The 19187-nt window shown below is 44.3% G+C and overlaps 1 protein-coding gene across 1 annotated transcript; it reads left to right on the forward strand.

Moving 5' to 3' along the window:
* The first annotated feature begins 1112 nt into the window (after nucleotides 1-1112).
* Nucleotides 1113-19167, forward strand: LOC143326349 (mitogen-activated protein kinase kinase kinase 12-like). The gene is made up of 14 exons (XM_076739919.1): nucleotides 1113-1436; nucleotides 3637-4169; nucleotides 6931-7114; nucleotides 7339-7530; nucleotides 8336-8494; nucleotides 10974-11132; nucleotides 11340-11448; nucleotides 13514-13623; nucleotides 13753-13869; nucleotides 14341-14478; nucleotides 14697-15408; nucleotides 16047-16114; nucleotides 16594-16894; nucleotides 17043-19167. The coding sequence occupies exons 2-14, from the start codon at nucleotides 3677-3679 to the stop codon at nucleotides 17127-17129; spliced, it is 2829 nt and encodes a 942-aa protein (XP_076596034.1). The 5' UTR covers nucleotides 1113-1436; nucleotides 3637-3676; the 3' UTR covers nucleotides 17130-19167.
* Nucleotides 19168-19187: the final 20 nt, after the last annotated feature.

Consider the following 19187-nt stretch of genomic DNA (forward strand, 5'->3'; position numbering starts at 1 on the left):
GTGTGTACAGTGATTTCATGATCTCCTGCGCTGGCCTGCAGAGTTACACTGACACCCCTTCATCATGCAGGAGTCCCCTGACAGGGAGGGGTTGAACATACTTAAGGCTTATGAAGATTCAGTGGCCATTTCCTGTGAATTTAAACAAAAACTTTGAAATATTCAACACTTGAACCTGTTGTTCGATTTTGATGTGTTTATGTGCTCAAAGTTCATCTTTAAAGCCTTGAGAAGAAGGCCAAAGATGTTTATTTAATTAGCATTTATTCTGACGTCTCTAGTATTACACAGTGCAGTTTTTGCCAGTGATTTATTAGACAAAAAGGTCTGAAAATCCAATTGTGATTTCTTTATTCTTGGTACATTTTGTGGCCTGGTTTTGTGTGAGAATGCATCCACAGCCTTCTGAATCTGGTTTATGTGGTGTTCTTGTCTTGGCCCATTGGTTCATTCTTGCATGATACAGCCTCAGAAATAAATTTAAACAGCAACCCTTGAAGACGACGACCTGGTGCTATTGCATATATCAGGATCCTCAAACACCCAAAATGAGATTTGTGGTGAAAGCTGACAGTTGTTTAAATTAGTGTGATATTTTATTTCATTCGGGTTAATTGAAGTCGCTGAGGGAAACAAATCACGCCTGGGGAAAGTCCCATTTAGGCCCTGCGCTGTCCCACTCTCCCTGTGTGAGAGAAATGGGTCAGTTGAGATTGGAAATGATAATAAAAAACGACCTGCCGTCCTTCCTGCATGCCCCCTCTGTGGCAGACGGGGGTAGCGCTCACAGATTATGCGCCAATTCCACTCGATACACAGGGCATTAATAGGGTTTGAGGGGATTTGCACGGCGCTGTCCAGTCAAATGCTGCATGCTTTGGGGATGACATCATTTTGATCACCTCACATACCGGCTGACCGCCCTCCTCCCTGCCTAAGAGTTGCCTCACTCCCACATAAACCCGTTTACCTGCGCTTGTCCCGTGTCTCACCGGACTGAGCTCGTCACAGCGCATTTCTTCTCTGATAGGAGCGCGCTGCCTCCCTCCCATCCTCCTCTCCTCTCCTCCTCGGTCGTGTTTACTATAGGTGAGATAGCCGTATAAATTCCTGAGTGTGCGCAGATCGCATCCTCAGAGGAGAATGGAAAAGGAGGAGGAGGCGCAGGACAAACAAGCGAGCCAAAGGGGAGCGTAGCTATAGCTGTGTTTACTGTTCACTGGGATAAACGCAGGAGAGAGCGCAGACTTCCAGCCATCCAGGGCGGAGAAACCTCAGTGGATGCAACGAGGAGGAGGAGGAGGAGGAAGACGCGTGGATGCTGATAATAGCCAGACAGATAGAATTATTAGGTGGCTATTAGAATAAACCTTAAACAATACATCGGAATAAGCTTTTGCAGTCACCAGCGATGGACTTCAGCTGTCGGCTCTGAGGTAGGAATCGTTGGTTTTGCATTGGCAGCGTTCAGTTGGCGTCATGAGCAGCAAGGAGAAGGCAGCCGGTCTGTAGCCGATCGTATCCCTAAATACCACATCCGGTCCCTTATTATTCAAAGATAAACTGCAGTCGTGTGTTTGTGTGCAACTTCAGTGTTGTCAGTGATGCTCCGCGGATGCACCGGGGATCTTCACTGCAGGGGGTGCGAGGAGAGGCGATGATGCGCACAAGAAACCCCTCCGACACATCCTCAACGCACTGGCCTGTAACAGACCGTAGCCAGCTCCTGCCGCTCCCGCAGCTGATACCTCGAAATAAATAAAGTGCGAGCTGGAGCAGGACTATTAGCAGCCAGGATCAGTCGGATGTGAATGATGTGTGATTATTCCAGATTTCAGACACCAGATGTGTCTCAGTGGTTGGGTTTCTCCTGTGTACGAAATTGTAATGAGGAGGATTTTTCCAGACTTTGAGCTTTATGGTTGTGGTTTGGTTAATGAATCCTCCAGGCTGGCAGGTCTCCTCTTGTTTTGGACCAACTCTATGATTTCTCTCTCTATGAGTTATCAATAAACAGCAATAGGTATTCCTCATGGTATCACAGCAGTGGGCCTCAAACATCTAATGCTAGGCACATTACTTTTAGTGAGAGTACTGGTCACAGTGGGGTGGTTGATATAATGGTCTTAATTGCATGTAGATATAATTAGGCTCACTAATTGGACTCAAATTGACCCTCAGACTGACCAGGATTATGGACAGTAAACGTAAGATACCTGAAGTGGCTCTTACAATGACTAGACAGTAACCTTGGAGAGAAAACACACGTTTATTTCTACAGCAGGATGTTGGCAGTGCTGTGAAGGATTTTGATTTGTATCATTATTTTACAAAGCAGGTAAAACCTGTCACCGTGTATTCTCGCTTCTCCGAGATAGCAGAAGAGGAGTGGAGCACTTCAAAAGGCTCTGACAAGAAGTAATGCATTTTCATTCTCCGCTGAGCGTGTACATGCTGTCGTCCTTGGAGAAATGACAAGCTTTGAGGAGGCTTGCAGAAATCTCTCGTTTTTGTACAGCCATCATTTGATCTCATCCATTTGAATACACTGGTGATGTTGCTCTAGTAGGATGTAAATAACTAGCTGTAGCACCATTGTGCCTGCAGATCACTGGGTTTGTTAACCATGAACATGCTAATCCAAAAGCAATGCAATGCTCTGCATGTAATATTCTGTAAGATATGTTGAGAATATTTTATTGAGGTGCAGTGATGCTGAGGTACCTTTTTAAGGTTGTCAACCGAGCCAAAGAGGGAGGTCTAATATTATTTACTCAGCACTTCATCAAACATAGTGCTGGACTGAGGCTTTCTCAGATTTATGGTCCAGACAGGCTGCCCTGTGGTTCTTTATCCACACATCCTGAATCATGTTTCACATTCTAGTATTGATTTGATACCTCCAGAGGTCAGACATCATGACTCATAAGTTAATGTCATTGCCCTGATCACCAGTATGTAGATAGAAAACCACAGTACCCTTCACCTATATTTCGCCATACAGTGGTGCAGTGAGCAATGAATTGTTACGTCTGAGCTCTCAGAAATGCTAAAAATGATGATGTGCGATCTTTGTATCGTAGTATTTCTAGTCTATGCTTCTGACAGTGTGTTTTTCACTCAGTCTGCTGTCGTGTACTCTGTGAAATGTTACCCTTCAACACAGACTGCTGCACAGTCCTTAAAGTCCCTTTTTATAGAAAGCTGCAAAGCACTCTCTGGGAGATAGGGGAAAAAAGAGAAAAAGACATGAACCAGAGGAGCACAAGAACTATGAATGTGCATTTCTTTGATATTGATCACAGCTCAAGGGAGATATGCCCTCTTGTCTGCCTGCATTTGCAGATAGTTCAGAGCCGCATGGCTCAGATCTGCCTTTTGGGATACATAACAGTCACTCCACTGACTTGTTCTGCCATTTATAATAACTTAGCTACTATAGCTAAATGTTTTACTTAGAGGAGGCCTAAATAACCATCTTCCAGAGGTGACTCTCTCCTACAAACTCAATATTCAGCTAAATCAGCCTTCATGGCTCCCAGAGGGTAAGAGAATAATTTTTTCTTTGATTTGATTTTTAATCATTTTCATCCTCTTTCTCTCTCTTCCTCTCTCCCTATGTTTGGTCCTGTCAAGGCTCCCAGTTCTCTAGTTCTTCTGATGACCACGGGCCGTTATGGCGCTTATTCATGAACCTCGTGCCCCCTCTCCTTCTCTCTCCGGCTTCAACACACCCCTCTCTGATCCTCCATCCTTTCGTCGCCTCGATGCTGAGACACCCTGCACCCCAGAAATGGACCTTACCCCGACCCAGTGCGTCCTTCGCAACGTCCTCTCTATAGACACCGGAGGTGCTGTCGAGCCTGGGGGTGGAGGGGGAGAGGGGCAGACTGCGGGACACAACCAGACACCAGGCGAGGAACAACAAGAGCACTTTGCCAACAGTGTCCTGAAGCTCCACGAGCATGATGGGAGTCCTGGAAGGACGGAGGGAGAGGGGCAGGAGCTGGACAGCAGTGAGGTCAGGAGCCAAGCGGATGACGCCAGGCTACAGTGCCAGTCTACTGGAGGGGGAGGAGGGTTTCTGGAGGGGTTGTTTGGGTGTCTACGGCCTGTCTGGACTATGATCGGCAAAGCTTACTCCACAGAGCACAAGCACGACCTGGACGGTGAGTCTAGCAGTCAAATCCATTTCAGTGGAAAGACATAAACACACTGACATCAAGGGTTGCTTTTTATGGTTGCAGCAATCACTAGCATCCCATTCGATTCCAGTCTGTATCTTTGATATGCTAATTGAGTGATCTTATCTCAACTGTTTAATTACATTAAACAGTTGGTAGGAAAATGACTCCCTCAAAGGCCATGTTGTAAATAAACACTTTCCTTGACGTGAAAGAGCTGCAGCCAGAGAGAGACTCTATCAAATCTGCAAAGGGCTCATTTTCCCCTGATATTTCCCCCCATCCTTTCGCCTGCCTGTGCCCACCCCACCTTCCTCCTGCTACCACCCCCCCAATGAAACTAGCTCCCTGTGATGCTGTGTTGTTTATGTCTGCAGCCACTACAATAGCGCAGAGCTCCCCCGGGACTCCTCTGCCAAATCTGCTTCATGAATTATGCATGGCCACGCTCTGACCCCGTGCCTCTCATCTCTATTAACGCAAACCTGACACACACGCACACACGCATATGTGAGCATGCGCCCAGGGATGTCTGCACGCACACATAAACACATCCACAAATAGAAACACTTAATATCACTGACACGAACACATAAAGACAGAAAAGATGCCGAAACCAAACTTTATAAAATAAACACGGCAGCACACATCAGGCTTGAAGGTGGCAGATTTACACGTCTTCTTGTTTTTATAGCCTTCTGATATTTTATCACCCGTTTGACTTCCACGTCTCCCCTCCTCCCTCCATCTCTCATTGTCTCCTTTCCTCTCCTTTTCATCCTGCGCTGTTATCACTCCCAGCCCATCTGCACCTCGCTGCTCCGCTCCTCTGTGCAGCATCACAGGGAGTCACACACACTGACGCGAGCAAGACGGATATTATAAAAGTGAAATAAATAGGGGTATTGCAGCTGAATGGCTGCCTGCCGCATCACAATGCTCTATTCTTAAGCTTTGATTGGAAGGCACAGTGTAGCACAATAGAGAGCAAGAACCTCGTCTGCCCTTTATTGATTGTGAAGGACCGTGGGCTGCCTGGTTATGGTCTAAATTTCCTCAGTTTTTCAGATCAAACAAAGCAGACCTGGGGATATTAGATAAAGATGCGGCCTTGAGTCTTTACTGTGTGACACTTTGGAGGCTCGTTAGAGGCCTCAACCTATCACTGGTGAGCGTTAATCATTCATACCATCCTTATTAATATGACAAATGTGTCTGAATCTTCTTTTCTGGGGTTATGAACAGCAGCAGAGCGGGCTGTATATTTTCTCTGTATTAACAGTCTGTCTTCAGCCACATGGACCCCTGCCGACCCGTGGGGAATCCCCCTCCCTACTTTTCTCTTCACACACACACCATCACCTCTGCCGTCACTACCCCTCCACCTCCCTGTTTTCCATGCAGCCACATTAGCCTCTCAAATCCCCTCCCTCTTCCAACCCTCTCCTGAGCGTTGGACCCCTGTTTCGCTTCAGCCCCACAATGGCACTAAGCAGGATTTAGGAGGCTGAGGGAGAATTACCCACAGGAGATTAGCGCTCCCTGTCTGTCTGCCTGCACACCCCATGTCTTAGGTTAAAGTGAGGTTCAACTACAGAACAAGATATCAGCTTGGGCTCTGGGTTGACTCACAGAGCCAGGACTTACAACAGGTTTCACTATCACAGGTCTGTTATTGTTGTCGTGGTGCTGTGTGCTCCCTGCCACTGAGCCTACAGACTTTTTGGCACAAAGTGCTTTTTTATCTTAATGCTTCGAGCCTTTTTGCCTGTTTTGAATGCATGCACAACTAATCATGAAATGAGTGTGCTCTTTCTTCATTTTACTAGCATGACATATGAACATGTTGACATATTAAAGGAATAGTTCGACATTTTTACAGGATAAGCTTATTCGCTTTCTTAATGAGAATTAGATGATAAGACTGATACCACAGAACCAAATCCAGCACCTCCACCACTCGGTTGTGACCGTTTTTTCAGGTTTGCATAAAAAAACCAAAGTGTAAAAATGACATCTTACGGTCTTATAGAGGGTTCTGTGCTCATCTGTTTCTTGAAGTTGCCAAGCAGCCAGCAGAGAATTCAGGAAGTGCCCAACACCAAAAACTACTACATGTCATTGTTACGCTTCTGTACAGACTAAACCAACAAGATATAACATGCTATTTTGTAAGTGTTAGAGACTTTGGTAGGCAGATTCTGTTGCCTTTGGACAGAGCCCCTGTTTACCCCTGTCTTAATGCTAAGCTAGGGTAACCAACTGCTAGCTGCAGCTTATATCAAATGGGAACACGTGAGAGTTGTATCGATCTTCAGATCTAATTCTCAGCAAGAAAGCATACGAGTATTTCTCCAAATGTCAAAGTATGAAGAGACTGACATCAAAATAACTCAATTATGTGATGAGACAAGGATGAAATGTCTGTAATAAAGCAAAATAAATCATTAGAACATAAAGGAAAAAAAAGTAAATTGAGATAAATTAGAGACTCAAATGAAATAAAGGACATAGAGGATATTTCTACTGCTCATCAAAAATGCAGTCCTTAATAACGGTCTGGTGTTTTGTATTGTTATGAAACAGAGTTTTCAGCTTGGTTTCCTCGTGCAGACCGGTGAAAATAACTTGTAATCAGTTCAGATTAATATGGCAATCATCACTCTGCCCTACATCCATTATTGACACGCTGCCACACCGATAAACTCACCAGCTGCTTTCCCTCCATCTTCTTCCCCAATCGCAGAGGCGTGGGAGGTCCCATTCGAGGAGATCTCTGACCTGCAGTGGGTGGGCAGCGGAGCCCAGGGCGCCGTCTTTCTGGGCAAACTGCACGGACAGGAAGTGGCCGTAAAGAAAGTGCGGAATATCAAAGAGACAGACATCAAGCACCTGCGCAAGCTCAAACACCCCAACATCATCACTTTCAAGTTAGTACAAACGATCACAAGTGCAGAGGATTCCAGTAAAATTGCATGTTTTTACGATTTTCTCCTCCGTTTTATCGTAACTGTATGTATGACAGTTTTACACATAATCCTTCAAATCACATTATAACATAAAATGCTTAAAAGTTTTCCATTCATTGTTGGCACTGTAACAGCTCTAATATGTTCTGTCTTAACATACCATGCATGCTTCTCTACACTCTCAGAGGTATTTGCACTCAGGCTCCATGTTACTGCATCATCATGGAGTACTGTGCCCAGGGACAGCTGTACGAGGTGCTCAGAGCAGGCAGGAAGATCCAACCGTCGCTGCTCATGGACTGGGCCATGGGCATCGCTGGGGGCATGAACTATCTTCACCTGCACAAGATCATCCACAGAGACCTCAAGTCACCAAAGTGAGTTTAGACCTGGTGAAAGATAACTGTGTGATTACAGCTTTGTAATTCAAGTGTAAGTGATCGTGTTGATGATGATGGATGAAGGTTTGTGTTCCTTTTCTAATCTCTACCTCACGAGATATCTCAGACATGATCAGTCTGACTCGGATGGAAATTAGAGCAATGATGGATGATTCTACTGTGTCCCAACCTTTTGAGGTTCTGAGCCCCTAAAACAAAGTAGTGTCTACCAGTTGTGATCAGGTCATTTGAATACTTTTCAGGGTGCGTGTCTGTCATTTTCTCAACCTGCTTTAGATGAAACGACTGTATGAAGGAAACCTCAGCGGCTGCGTTCCCTTTATGTCCTTTAAGTTTCTATCATAATAAATGCACGCCACCTAGCGAATCCTTATCTCATTTGTGGTTTGATAAACAGTAAACTCATCAGATTCAGTGTCCCATATTGCTATTTTCCAAGCTACTGTGGCTGTCGTGGTCCATGTGAAAGCAGTTTCCATGGGAACGCAGCCATCGAGGCATGTGAAAGTGGGAGTGGTTTCATCTGAAGTAGGCTGGAAAAACAATAAACACGTCCGGACCCACAGGTTGAGAAACCTCCTTTGCAAAGATACAGATACAAATTCAGACGCTGTGATTAAAGAGCAAATTTCTAACTCTGAAAGGCCCAAACTGCCACAGTACATGGAGTGATGACGTGTCACGTCAATGATGGGTTTGAATTTGTTTACATTTAGTGAACAGCTGATTGAACTCAGCTGTCTTTGCAGATATAAACTTGTCGTTCAATGTGTCATTCCAGCATGCTGATCACTTACGATGACTCAGTGAAGATTTCTGATTTCGGGACGTCCAAAGAGCTCAGTGACAAGAGCACCAAGATGTCCTTTGCCGGTACGGTGGCCTGGATGGCTCCTGAGGTCATACGCAACGAGCCGGTCTCAGAGAAGGTGGATATTTGGTAGGTGTCACGACCATTTTACACCTCCCTCTGCAGCAGTGAACCTTTGCAATGTTCCCTTATGGTTTGTCTTATCTGTCAGAGAATCTCATTAGCTACAGCCTACTACAATATAGAGCGCAGGATCCTGTTTCCAGAAAATCTATTCAGTATTATGTACGATATCTCATTACATGAAATTCTATAGGGCCTCTGCCATATCTGATGGGTTGCCCTGTGTTAAACCCTGATCTCCCCCAGTACATTCTTCCCCACCGCCCCCACCCCCCATCTTTCATCCCTCCATCACTCTTCCTCTCCGTCCTGAAAGGAACGCTGGCTAATTTAATAATTGATTTGCCAGATGCTGCAGTGCTCAGGAGAGGCTGGAATAACCTTCTGAGCCTGTGGATGGTTTGGCCCAGAGCCAGCAGTGCATTAGCAGAGAAGTGAAAATAGGATTAAAAAGCTTTTGATGTGGAAAGAAAGCAAAGCATGGGTGTATACTGTACAGTTTTGTTTAAATGTATGTAAATTATGCAGTAAGTCATACCATGAAAGGAGTGAATCAGAGGAGAGGCAGTGGTCAAGTGTTACCATGTATGAAGTCATTTTTGCTTTGTGCTGATCATACTTGTCATATTTCAACAGATTTTTCTATAAAGACTAGAATGAAATAGCAGGTAGAATTTAACATGAAGGTATTTTAACCTTTCATAACTTAGATTAACTACATTTACTCCCGAGAGTCAGTTATATTGCAGCAGCCCCACCTCACAGATCAACATATGAATACATAATAAATAGAAGAAGAAAGAGAACACATTGGTAATCGCTAAGCTAAAAACAATAAAGGCAATAAGCTGAAAGCTACATGGAGAACTTGGAAAAAATACATTCAGAAATAATATTGAAATCAGAGGAAGAATGTTGCACAACATAAGAAAATGTTGCTTAGTGCAGGACATAGGCCAACAGGATGGAGTCTATATATTGACTGGGTTCAGTATAATGCTGCATTGCATTATGTAAAGTACTTGTAATGCAGCAAGAAGTTTCTACCTGTGGTTATAAAGCAACTGGGTCTGCAGATTAAAGGATCGAACAAGATTCATTTCATAACAAGAGTGGAAATTGGGAAGAGAAAACCCTGATGATTAAAACTGTTAATTTCTCTGTTTTCAAATGCAAAAGCTTGAAAGTTTGTAAAATGTTTAATTTTAACTTGAATTCGACTACAACCCTTGAAAAATGTATGATTTTCAACACAATCACCCACATAAACCAAAAATCTTTCAATATTTGAAATGAAACAATCCCGTTGTCATATTTGTTGTTTCCTGGTGATCAAGAATTAAATAATCATGATCAAAACATACAATCGGTTAATACTGGTAAAATAAACAGAGTGACAATATATGTTGATTGCTTTGGGTACGAAGGAATTCCGCAAATTTTATTTTTCACATTTTATTTCATTTATAGTAACAATTTAGACGTGATAATGAAGGCTTAGAGAGTCCAGGGATTTTAAGAAGGTAGCTTGAAAGCTCTTGAAAAGTTCTTGAATTTTACTGTTAGAAATCTTGATGAACAATGCAAATGAAAATTATAATACTTTCAGATAAGCCACACTGAGCTGGCAAAGGAGTCATTCCTTTCATTACTGAATGTTATTAGAAAGTACAGAAATAAACTGATGACAGAATTGTAATCCATCGACTAATTAAGAGCTAATATTCAACCTGGTTATAAAAAAATCCATGATTGCCTTGAAATCAAGTATCTCATCTTGTGCATTTATATCACAAATCATAAACAAGGAGATGGAGAGACTCTAAAAATACACATGTAAACACAACATCACACACACGCTCACACACACGCTCACTGCTGCGTGTGATGCTATTGGCACCTTGGATACTGTATGTGGTCGCGTAGTTACCTTCCCCATGGGTGCTGCTCTCTCGCTGCCCCATCAAGCTGGAGCTCATCAGTGAAGCTCTGAACTGTGGTGAAATAAAGCATCGTGTTTCCGCGAATGTTTGTCGACATTTGCTCTGTTTTTTGGGGCTGTGATATATTTGTCAGGGCTTATACATATTGACCTGACACCAGGATTATTAGTAAAACATACATATCGATGGCTGGGAATCTGCAATGTGGTGTTCGTTACTTTGCCCACTACCAGTATAACTGTTGAGCATTTATTAACAATGATTCCAAAATTGTTAGCAGTGACAGAACTTTCATTGCACCAAACTGATAAAACTGGATGATAATCAGTTTAAGCTACCAGAGACTGCCCACAAGGCATGTGCATCAAAGGCTTTTTACAGCGATAAAGTTCCCATCAGAGACAACAGTGCTAGTGATCTAAATCTCAATATTTCTCTCCACAAAATGAAAAGTGTGACACTCCGTTCGTGTTCCCTTTCAGCAGTTCACTTCACATCTTCATCAACATGTCTGAATGGAAATATGCCACATCTCTCTGCAGGTCATTCGGTGTGGTGCTGTGGGAGATGCTGACGGGAGAGGTGCCGTATAAGGATGTGGACTCCTCTGCTATCATCTGGGGAGTGGGCAACAACAGCCTGCAGCTGCCTGTACCTGATAGCTGCCCAGACAGCTTCAAACTGCTCCTGAGGCAATGCTGGTGAGCGGGCGGGAGGGAAGAAGGATGATTTGGAAAAAGAAAGTTGAGGCATCAGCACGAAGAGAATATAATGCACTTAGAAGATTTAAGAAAGCTGAGGGAGTGAAAGTCGGAGAGAATATTTTATAGAGAGGCAGCTGTTAATAAGAGAGGAAAGGTCATTATCTTCCATGGCCACTGCATTTCTGACAAAACATTTGTTTACAGGAACTGCAAGCCGAGAAACAGGCCTTCCTTCCGACAGATCCTCCTGCACCTGGACATCGCCTCTGCAGATATCCTCTCAACTCCACAAGAAACCTACTTTCAGTCTCAGGTAAGCTCACTTTATCTCTGTCCACAGGGAGACCTGAACAGCTGCTTTGACATCTTTTCATTGTGTATCACTGTCAGTTTAGACGCTACAGATAAAATAGAAAAAGAGAATGAGGTCAAAAAGCACTTTATTCAATACAATTCAATACAAAAAAATGTGTAATTAAGGGAAAATTTGAGAACCATCCTTTCTCAAATCACAGCCTCCCTTGTCGAATAAGTGAAGAAATAGACATTAGATGAGGTACACAGAGCTCTGTATGCCTCCTAATAGAAAACCTCCTGCAGCAGCCAGTATCTCTAATAGTCATTTTGCTGTCAGCCCACTGCCATTTGTTTCCAGTCTGCTGCAGTAACTACAGGCAGTGCAGCGGGTGCAGCTGCACGGGGGCCCCAGGCCTCTCGGGAGCCCGCTAATAATACCTGTGCTTTCAATCACAACATATTATTGTTGGTTTCTTGGTCTTTGTTCCTTGTCGCATGTGAGTGCTGATTTGTGGTGAAAGAGAGAACCTTTTTCAACCTCCATCATATCAAAGGGTGATGGAGAAGGTCTGTGTGATGGAGAGGGGGCGGGCGTGGGAGATGGGGGCCCGTGACAAATATGTGAGATCGCTGCCAACCCAAACAGATGAAGGACAGGAGACTTAGAAGAAGAAGTATAATTGTGTGGAAGATATGTGTTTACTCAGCCATGCTGAACCACAGATCCATTTATAACCCCAGCGTGTATAATCAGGAGACACTCTTGCGCACACAGATACAAAAAGTGAATATGATTTGATTTTCTTTTCGCAGCAGCCCACAGCCTCCTCCTGCATTTATATCTCACCATGCAAAATACAAAGCTTCACTCTCTCCACTTATCCTTGAGCCTTTATTCCTCCCTGCTCCCCTTCCCCCTCTCGCAACCCTCCCCAGTTCCTCTCCTCTGTGCCCCATAATGGATTTTTCTTGTGACGTTAGAAAGAAGTATTTGCTGCTGGAGTGTATTGATTGCTTTAATGGTAGAGAGCAGAGAGCACAGAGAGAGGAGAAAGCAGGGACTGGAGACGTAGAAAAGTGCGCACAGAGTCCATTAGCTTAATAAGAAGAGCATCAGTCTTGAACAGACAGAAATACACACACACACACACACACACACACACACACACACACACGTGTGGTACACGCACATGCATGTACGTGCACACACTCATATATCTGACTTCCTTTGTCCTTTGATATGACAGGTATCAGATAACAGCTGTCATGCTCCACTGTGTACAAGAAAATGCCCTCGCTGTATTTTGTGTGTGTGTGTGTGTGTGTGTGTGTGTGTGCGCTCATGTCATGCCAGTTCATGTTCAGTGTCACTCCCTGCGTATTGATTATCATCTGACAGCTTAATGGGTTTTGTTTCAATGATACACATGAACCTCAGTCTCTCAGCAAATTAAGAGCTTTTTCTTTTACCAGATCAAGGTGCAATGAAGTTTATTCTCAGTATTAATATCATTTGTTGTTGATATTATTACTCAAATAAAGCTGAGTTATACTTTGTCATTCAAATGGAAAAAAACACAGGAATGGCAGCATTTTCCAGGCAAATCTAATAAAACACAGAAAAAAACAGGTGCTTAGAAAAATGCTATACGGAGATACAGCTGGAAACAACAGCTGCCAAAATATTAAAATTAGATGCTTCATATGTGATGAAGCAGGTACATCCTGTTGTCTGCTGCATTGACAGAGTAAGTAACTACAGTCCCTAATTGATCATTCTGATTTTAGTTTGTATTACCTCCAAGTTACTGATTACTGCTGTGATTACAGGCAGCTGTGGCTACTTTGAATTACTGCACAGACACAATATGATTAATCATAGTCGTAGTAACATAAAGGCTGGATGTAGTAATAGTAGTGGTGGCAGAAGCATTGATCATAGTAGAGGTGCTGGTAATAGTACTTATCAGAGGATGAAGAAGACAACATTTGTACAATGTTTTTATTCTTTCCTGTAAGATGGTGAAATAGTTAGCTATCGTAAGTCCCGCTCTGATGGATGTGCTTACGTGTCTCACCAGGTGGAGTGGAGGGACGAGGTGAGGCACCACTTTGAAAAGATCAAGTCTGAGGGGACGTGTCTTCACAGGCTGGATGAGGAGCTGATCAAAAGACGCAGAGAAGAACTCAGGTTAGCAGCAAAGTGGACACACAAAGAGGACCAACACCTTGAAATATAGATGTGGAAATAAATAGAAAATAGCTCCACCAATAAGAAAGACATGAGGGTAAGCTGACTATTGTTTTCCTGTCTTCGCAGACATGCGCTTGACATCCGGGAGCACTACGAGAGGAAACTGGAGAGAGCCAACAATCTCTACATGGAGCTCAACGCCATCATGCTGCAGCTGGAGATCAAAGAGAAAGAACTGCACAAGTAGGAAAACTGCTATTTATTTACAGTACATGCAGTATAGAACATATATATCGCCTTGGAAGTTTTCATGTTTTATTCTTTTACAACACTGACTGAAAGGGAAGTTAATGTGGCTCCAGTTTTACACATGCATCAGTTCTTTGCAAAACTACTGCAGTTCTGTCAGGTTGCATGGGGATTGTGAGTGAAAGGTCCAACCAAAGGAGTTTTCAAGTTATTGAAAGCTACATCCCCACTGTGACAGTAGGAAAACTCCGTCTGCAGTCATTTAGATACTTTGTACTAATAGTTTTATCCATCACCCTTGGTCAAGCAGTGTATTTGTAATGAAAGAGCAGGGAAAAGTTCATCCCTAATGTGAAGTGAATGGCCATTACATCCAGTCACACAGGGCCATTGCATGTAACAAAGTGCTCTCTTATGCCGAGTATCCATTGACATCCATTAAACAGCTCTGTGTTTGAACATCAGGAGAGAGCAGTCGCTGGACAAGAAGTACCCGGGCTGCTTCAAGCACCACAGCTCCAGACAGTCGGCCTCCTCCAACTCGATGGAGAAACTCATGAAGAAACGCAACGTACCTCAGAAACTGCCATCACACAGCAAGAGGTGAGACAGCAGGGCTGCATTTATATGTAGATGGTTTGATCAAGTTGCTCCCCAAGGCTCTGCAATAACAGAATGTCACCATCCTTATCCTTTAATTTATATGGTGACGAGTGCAGGAGATGCACTAGCATCTCTGTAACAATGAATGCATTTCAGAGTATTGAAATGTTCATTCTTTGCCTCTGTTTTTTCATTAATTCTGCCCCTACCTTCTCCAGGCCAGACTTACTAAAGTCAGAGGTCATCCTCCCCAAGCTGGACTCTTCCATGACCCAAGTCACGATCCCCAACAAGGGCTCTACCTCCCCTGGCCGCTCACGCCGAGGAAAACCCCGCTACAGGAAGGCGGGTAAAGGCAGCAGCGGAGACTTGGCTCAGCTGAAAGCCACTCTCTCCTCTTCATTAGCAATGGTCAACTCCACCACGTCTGTCCCCAGCAGCAAGCAGCACCTAGACCCCAGTGCAGCCCTCAGGGGTCTGCAGCATGATCTGCTGCTCAAGAAGATGTACTCCTCGAGCCCGGATCTCATCTCAACCACCTTGGAGGCTGAAGGCCGGAGAAAGGGGCAGGCCAGGCCAGGGCTGGACAGAGCGGGCAGCCAGAGCGCCTCCGCAGGGCTCGGGGAGAGCAGAAGGACTGGAGGGCCGGAGGAGGGCCCAGATGTGGGCGTGGGGACGGATGACTTGGCGGAAACACCTCCACGCAGTGACACGCCCAGCGAGGACGCAGCGTCTATTCCGTTCTCCAGTAGCCCCGACTCGCCATGTGGCAGGGGGGCAGCTGCGGGGAGGGCGTCTGTGCTCGGGAACCCCCGCGTTTCCCACGAGGGCGAGGAGAAGGAGGACGGGACGGTGATCACACGCTCACCCAGAAGTCAACGCCTCACACCTGCAGCACTGCTCTACAGGGCTGCAGTCACACGCAGTCAGGTGAGGCTTTGTCAGCGCTGCCCTGTTTCATCACATCAGTCTGACTTCTGTGTTATAAGAGAGCAAATGTTTACTGGCAGTGAGAAGCTTTGGGGAAATCAGACCATTTTGATTTCTTTTATCGGCAGTTAAGCAACATACAAAGCAGCTTTTATCACTGCCTCTCGTTTGACTCAACCTGCTGTACAAACCAGCATTTTTCAAGGTGTCAAACAAGAGAAAAATGCTGCCCGGCTGTGATGATTTCATTGTTTTGCCGTAATAATTAACACAGATGAAGTCCAGATAGTTAAAACCTTTTGGTCTCTTATCTGCCGAACATAATGGCTCCATTAGTACAATCCTCTTTTAGAAATGCCACGCCACAAATAAAGATAACACATGAAAACCACAGAGCGCTGTGGAAAGACTAGATTCAAGTGTTTAATTATGATCCACATAATTAGTAGTCAGTTACTGCTACTTGTTGATGTGTCAGTAGTGGTAGCTAAAAGTGGTACTACGTATAGGTTGTACCCAGGATGTCATCAGGGTCGTATCTCAGCAGACGGCTCATCTTGGCAGGAGTAAGGATAATTAATGTGCAGTGAAACGGGGAAACGCTGTGGTTTCACACATCCTGTTACTTTTCTCTGCAGCGACGTGGAGTGTCATCAGAGGAAGAGGAGGGAGAAGTGGACAGTGAAGTGGAGCTGCCGAGGAGACGGTGAGAGTTAAATAGAATTACTGAAGACCTGCTGTGTTCACATTTCCATCTGCGCGTCCATTTAAAGCAGTGCTCAACAACACACATCCAACATTACATTTTAAAGCCCCCTCACAGGTGTGTTCACTTTAGCCTGATGTAACGACACCCTGACCTGCCTGAGGGCGAGTCAGCCTGAACAACTGACAGCACCTGTGTGGGTGTGCAGGGCCTTTAACACATAGCCTGTGAACAATAGTGACAAACAGTTATGCGAGTGTGATCCTTATATTCAGCCACAATTTCATGCTAAATGTGGTTGAAGAGACTTTCTAGCATGAATATATTATCACATTTTTAATACACATCTGTGGGTCTGTGTCATGGTTCAGCTCTCATGTCTCTCTGCTGTGAAGTGCCTATAAATGCGGTAATGCCATTGAAATTAAAAGTGTTTTCTCACTGTACTGTATGTGCACCCTTCCCTATTTCCCGCTCAGGCGTCCTGTGAGCATGAGCAAGTGCCAGTCCCTGTCCACCTTCAGCTCAGAGAACTTGTCGGTCTCGGACGGTGAGGAGGGAAACACCACCGACCATTCCCACAGCGGCACGCCGGACGTGGTCAGCACCAACACGGACGAGCGTCTGGACGACAAGAGCGACGACCTGCTGTCTCAGGGCTCGGAGATTCCCGCTGACCCATCTGACCCCACCCAGCTGGGCTCTGACGGGTTGTCTGAGAAGGAGGCTATTCTTCGACAAGTCAAGACCCAGCTCGCTAGTAATGACCATAATTATGAGGTAGGCTGCAGAGAGTGGACTAAAGGAGAAATCATGACGTAGGCTGATATATAGAGGCAGACAATAGATCTGAATCTGCTCCTGTAGTCAACATTAAAAGGTCTGTTGCTGTTCTAACTCAGATGATTCATGTTTTCCTCCAAACCAGGGCCTGTACGATGACTCGGACTGCGACAGCGCAGAGCTGGACCATTCAGGCAGTGCAGAGCCCAGCCAGCCTCCTAGCAACTGGTGAAAATCTGACGCCTAAGCCCACTCAAACACATGCAGATCCGGCCTGTGAATGCCTCTTTTACTCTCACGGACCTTAGAATACACAGAGTCGTGATCAGGGACGTTGCAGAGAGGCTGAAAAAGACCCCTGTGTCCTTAAAGCAGGAAAATAACAAAACAAATCCTTGGTGAGTGTTCTTGAAAAATGTTCTGGAAAAAACACTGAAGTGAGGCAGAAACCGAGCTGACGGAGCAGCAGCCCCATCTGTTCCCTCCATAGCCGCTGGCCCAAGATCAGCCTTGCAAGAACCTAAATGACACCTCAGCGACAGAGGCCTCAGTCAAAGAGGCCCTCTACTCGACGGTCTATTAATGTCTCCTGTCACCTTCCACGTCAGTTTGTATTTCTCTGTCCGTCATGAAAACGTGTCATATTATTTTCACATCGTGTCATACGAGACCATGACTATAAAATCCTATCAGGGCTTCTATTATGTTTTAGTGTTTCTGTTGTCAACATTACTGGGACAGCCACCGATGTTGCTGCTTGCACTTAATTGATGAAATGTACCGATTTTCCCGTGATCATGGTGTCATACTGCATTTCCTCTCAAGACATTATGCACTGACTAATTTATTACTTTACAGCGAATTCATTGATATTCCTGAAAAACAATGTTTACATTTTTGTGTTGTTTACATTATTTATTTAGATTCATATCATGGATTCTGTTTTCCCATTTTCTACTCCTGCATTTTAATATCAGTGTAAATATGTGATGTTGTAAAATGAACAAATTTTTAAAACGTGAGATTGTATAATTTTAAGGTGCTGATGTTTCTAATTAGGTGGCGCTACTCTATTTGAACCTCAAAAAGCTTATGGTGGTAGAATGTACTGTAGCTGCCGTTCGTGTCTGAGCATCAAAACACAGTTAAAAGAGGAACATGTGAACAGAGAAAAAGCAATATGTCTGCTCTGGTACAGTATGTCCTGTCACTGAGTTCATTCAGGGCAGACAGGCTTTTTTTTATGAGTATTGCAGTGTTTACTGTATTAAAACGCAATACCGGTTTGAAATCCCTCTCTGAGTGTCTGGGGGTGTATATAGCACCAGAAAAGCATGCTAGTGGACAAAAGTACCGAGAGCCCATTGGTCACTGTTTGTGACTCAGATCAAAATGAAATCCACAGAGGAAAAAATACAGCAAAAGCAAAACTCCAGTTTGGAGACTGAAGGTATGCGGATGACGGGGACACAAAACTCCAATATGATACATGGTTGCATTCATGGTTTTCTGCTGTCACTCCGTTCTAACTTCGCCAGCCGCGTGGCCTCACTATGTTTGCAGTGTACCAGCACAGAAGAGATGACGTCATTTTGACAGAAATTACATGGAGCTTACTCAGTATCAGTGGCCACACCTAAGAATAAGGCATGTGGCATCATGATTTGTCCACCTTTACTTCGCCTCCCCCCAATTTAGCAGATTAACTTCCACAAGCCCAGCGTGATTAATGACTTTACATAAAGGCCACTCTGACATTGTCTTCACCAGCTGAAATATTGTCCAACAGATAGTCATTTTTCACCAAGCGTAAGGGCTCCTCCATAGTATGATACATTAAACTCTGGTTTTGATGTACTCGCGCCCCTTAACAAGCCTTCTTATGTGCATGTGGTTCAATCTGACTGTACAACAGCACATCACTTCCTGCTCCATTCATTAATGACTGATCAGGTCCCACTCAATAAGCTAGAAATGGCAGCTTCTATTTTTTCTTTATCTAGTGTTAAGTTTTGAACTGTAGAGGATTTTAAACTGATTGTTCCCCCAAGATTTGAAGCTGGAATTCCTCCTGCAGGATGAAATGTTGCCAAAAAGCAAACCTACTGCCCTCTAGTGTCTCGATTGTGGAGGTGCTCATTTCCCAAGATGCTGATTCAAACAACCCTGTATGAACCGAAACGTTTGCTTTTTATACTGCTCTACTGTAACTGTACAATAAATATATTTAAGAAACAGTTTAAAATAAAACCAAACCTGTAAAAGTTCAACTTGTGCGTTCAGTGTTCTT

Source organism: Chaetodon auriga, chromosome 2 (assembly GCF_051107435.1).
Source record: "Chaetodon auriga isolate fChaAug3 chromosome 2, fChaAug3.hap1, whole genome shotgun sequence".
NCBI lineage: Eukaryota > Metazoa > Chordata > Actinopteri > Chaetodontiformes > Chaetodontidae > Chaetodon > Chaetodon auriga.

Bases quoted from the DNA above. Each gene is read 5' to 3' on its own strand.
- LOC143326349 (XM_076739919.1), top strand. From the start codon at position 3,677: ATGGCGCTTATTCATGAACCTCGTGCCCCCTCTCCTTCTCTCTCCGGC. The intron at 7,115-7,338 runs GTTAGTACAAAC...CTACACTCTCAG, and splicing joins CCCAACATCATCACTTTCAA to AGGTATTTGCACTCAGGCTC. The intron at 15,409-16,046 runs GTGAGGCTTTGT...TTTTCTCTGCAG, and splicing joins CTGCAGTCACACGCAGTCAG to CGACGTGGAGTGTCATCAGA.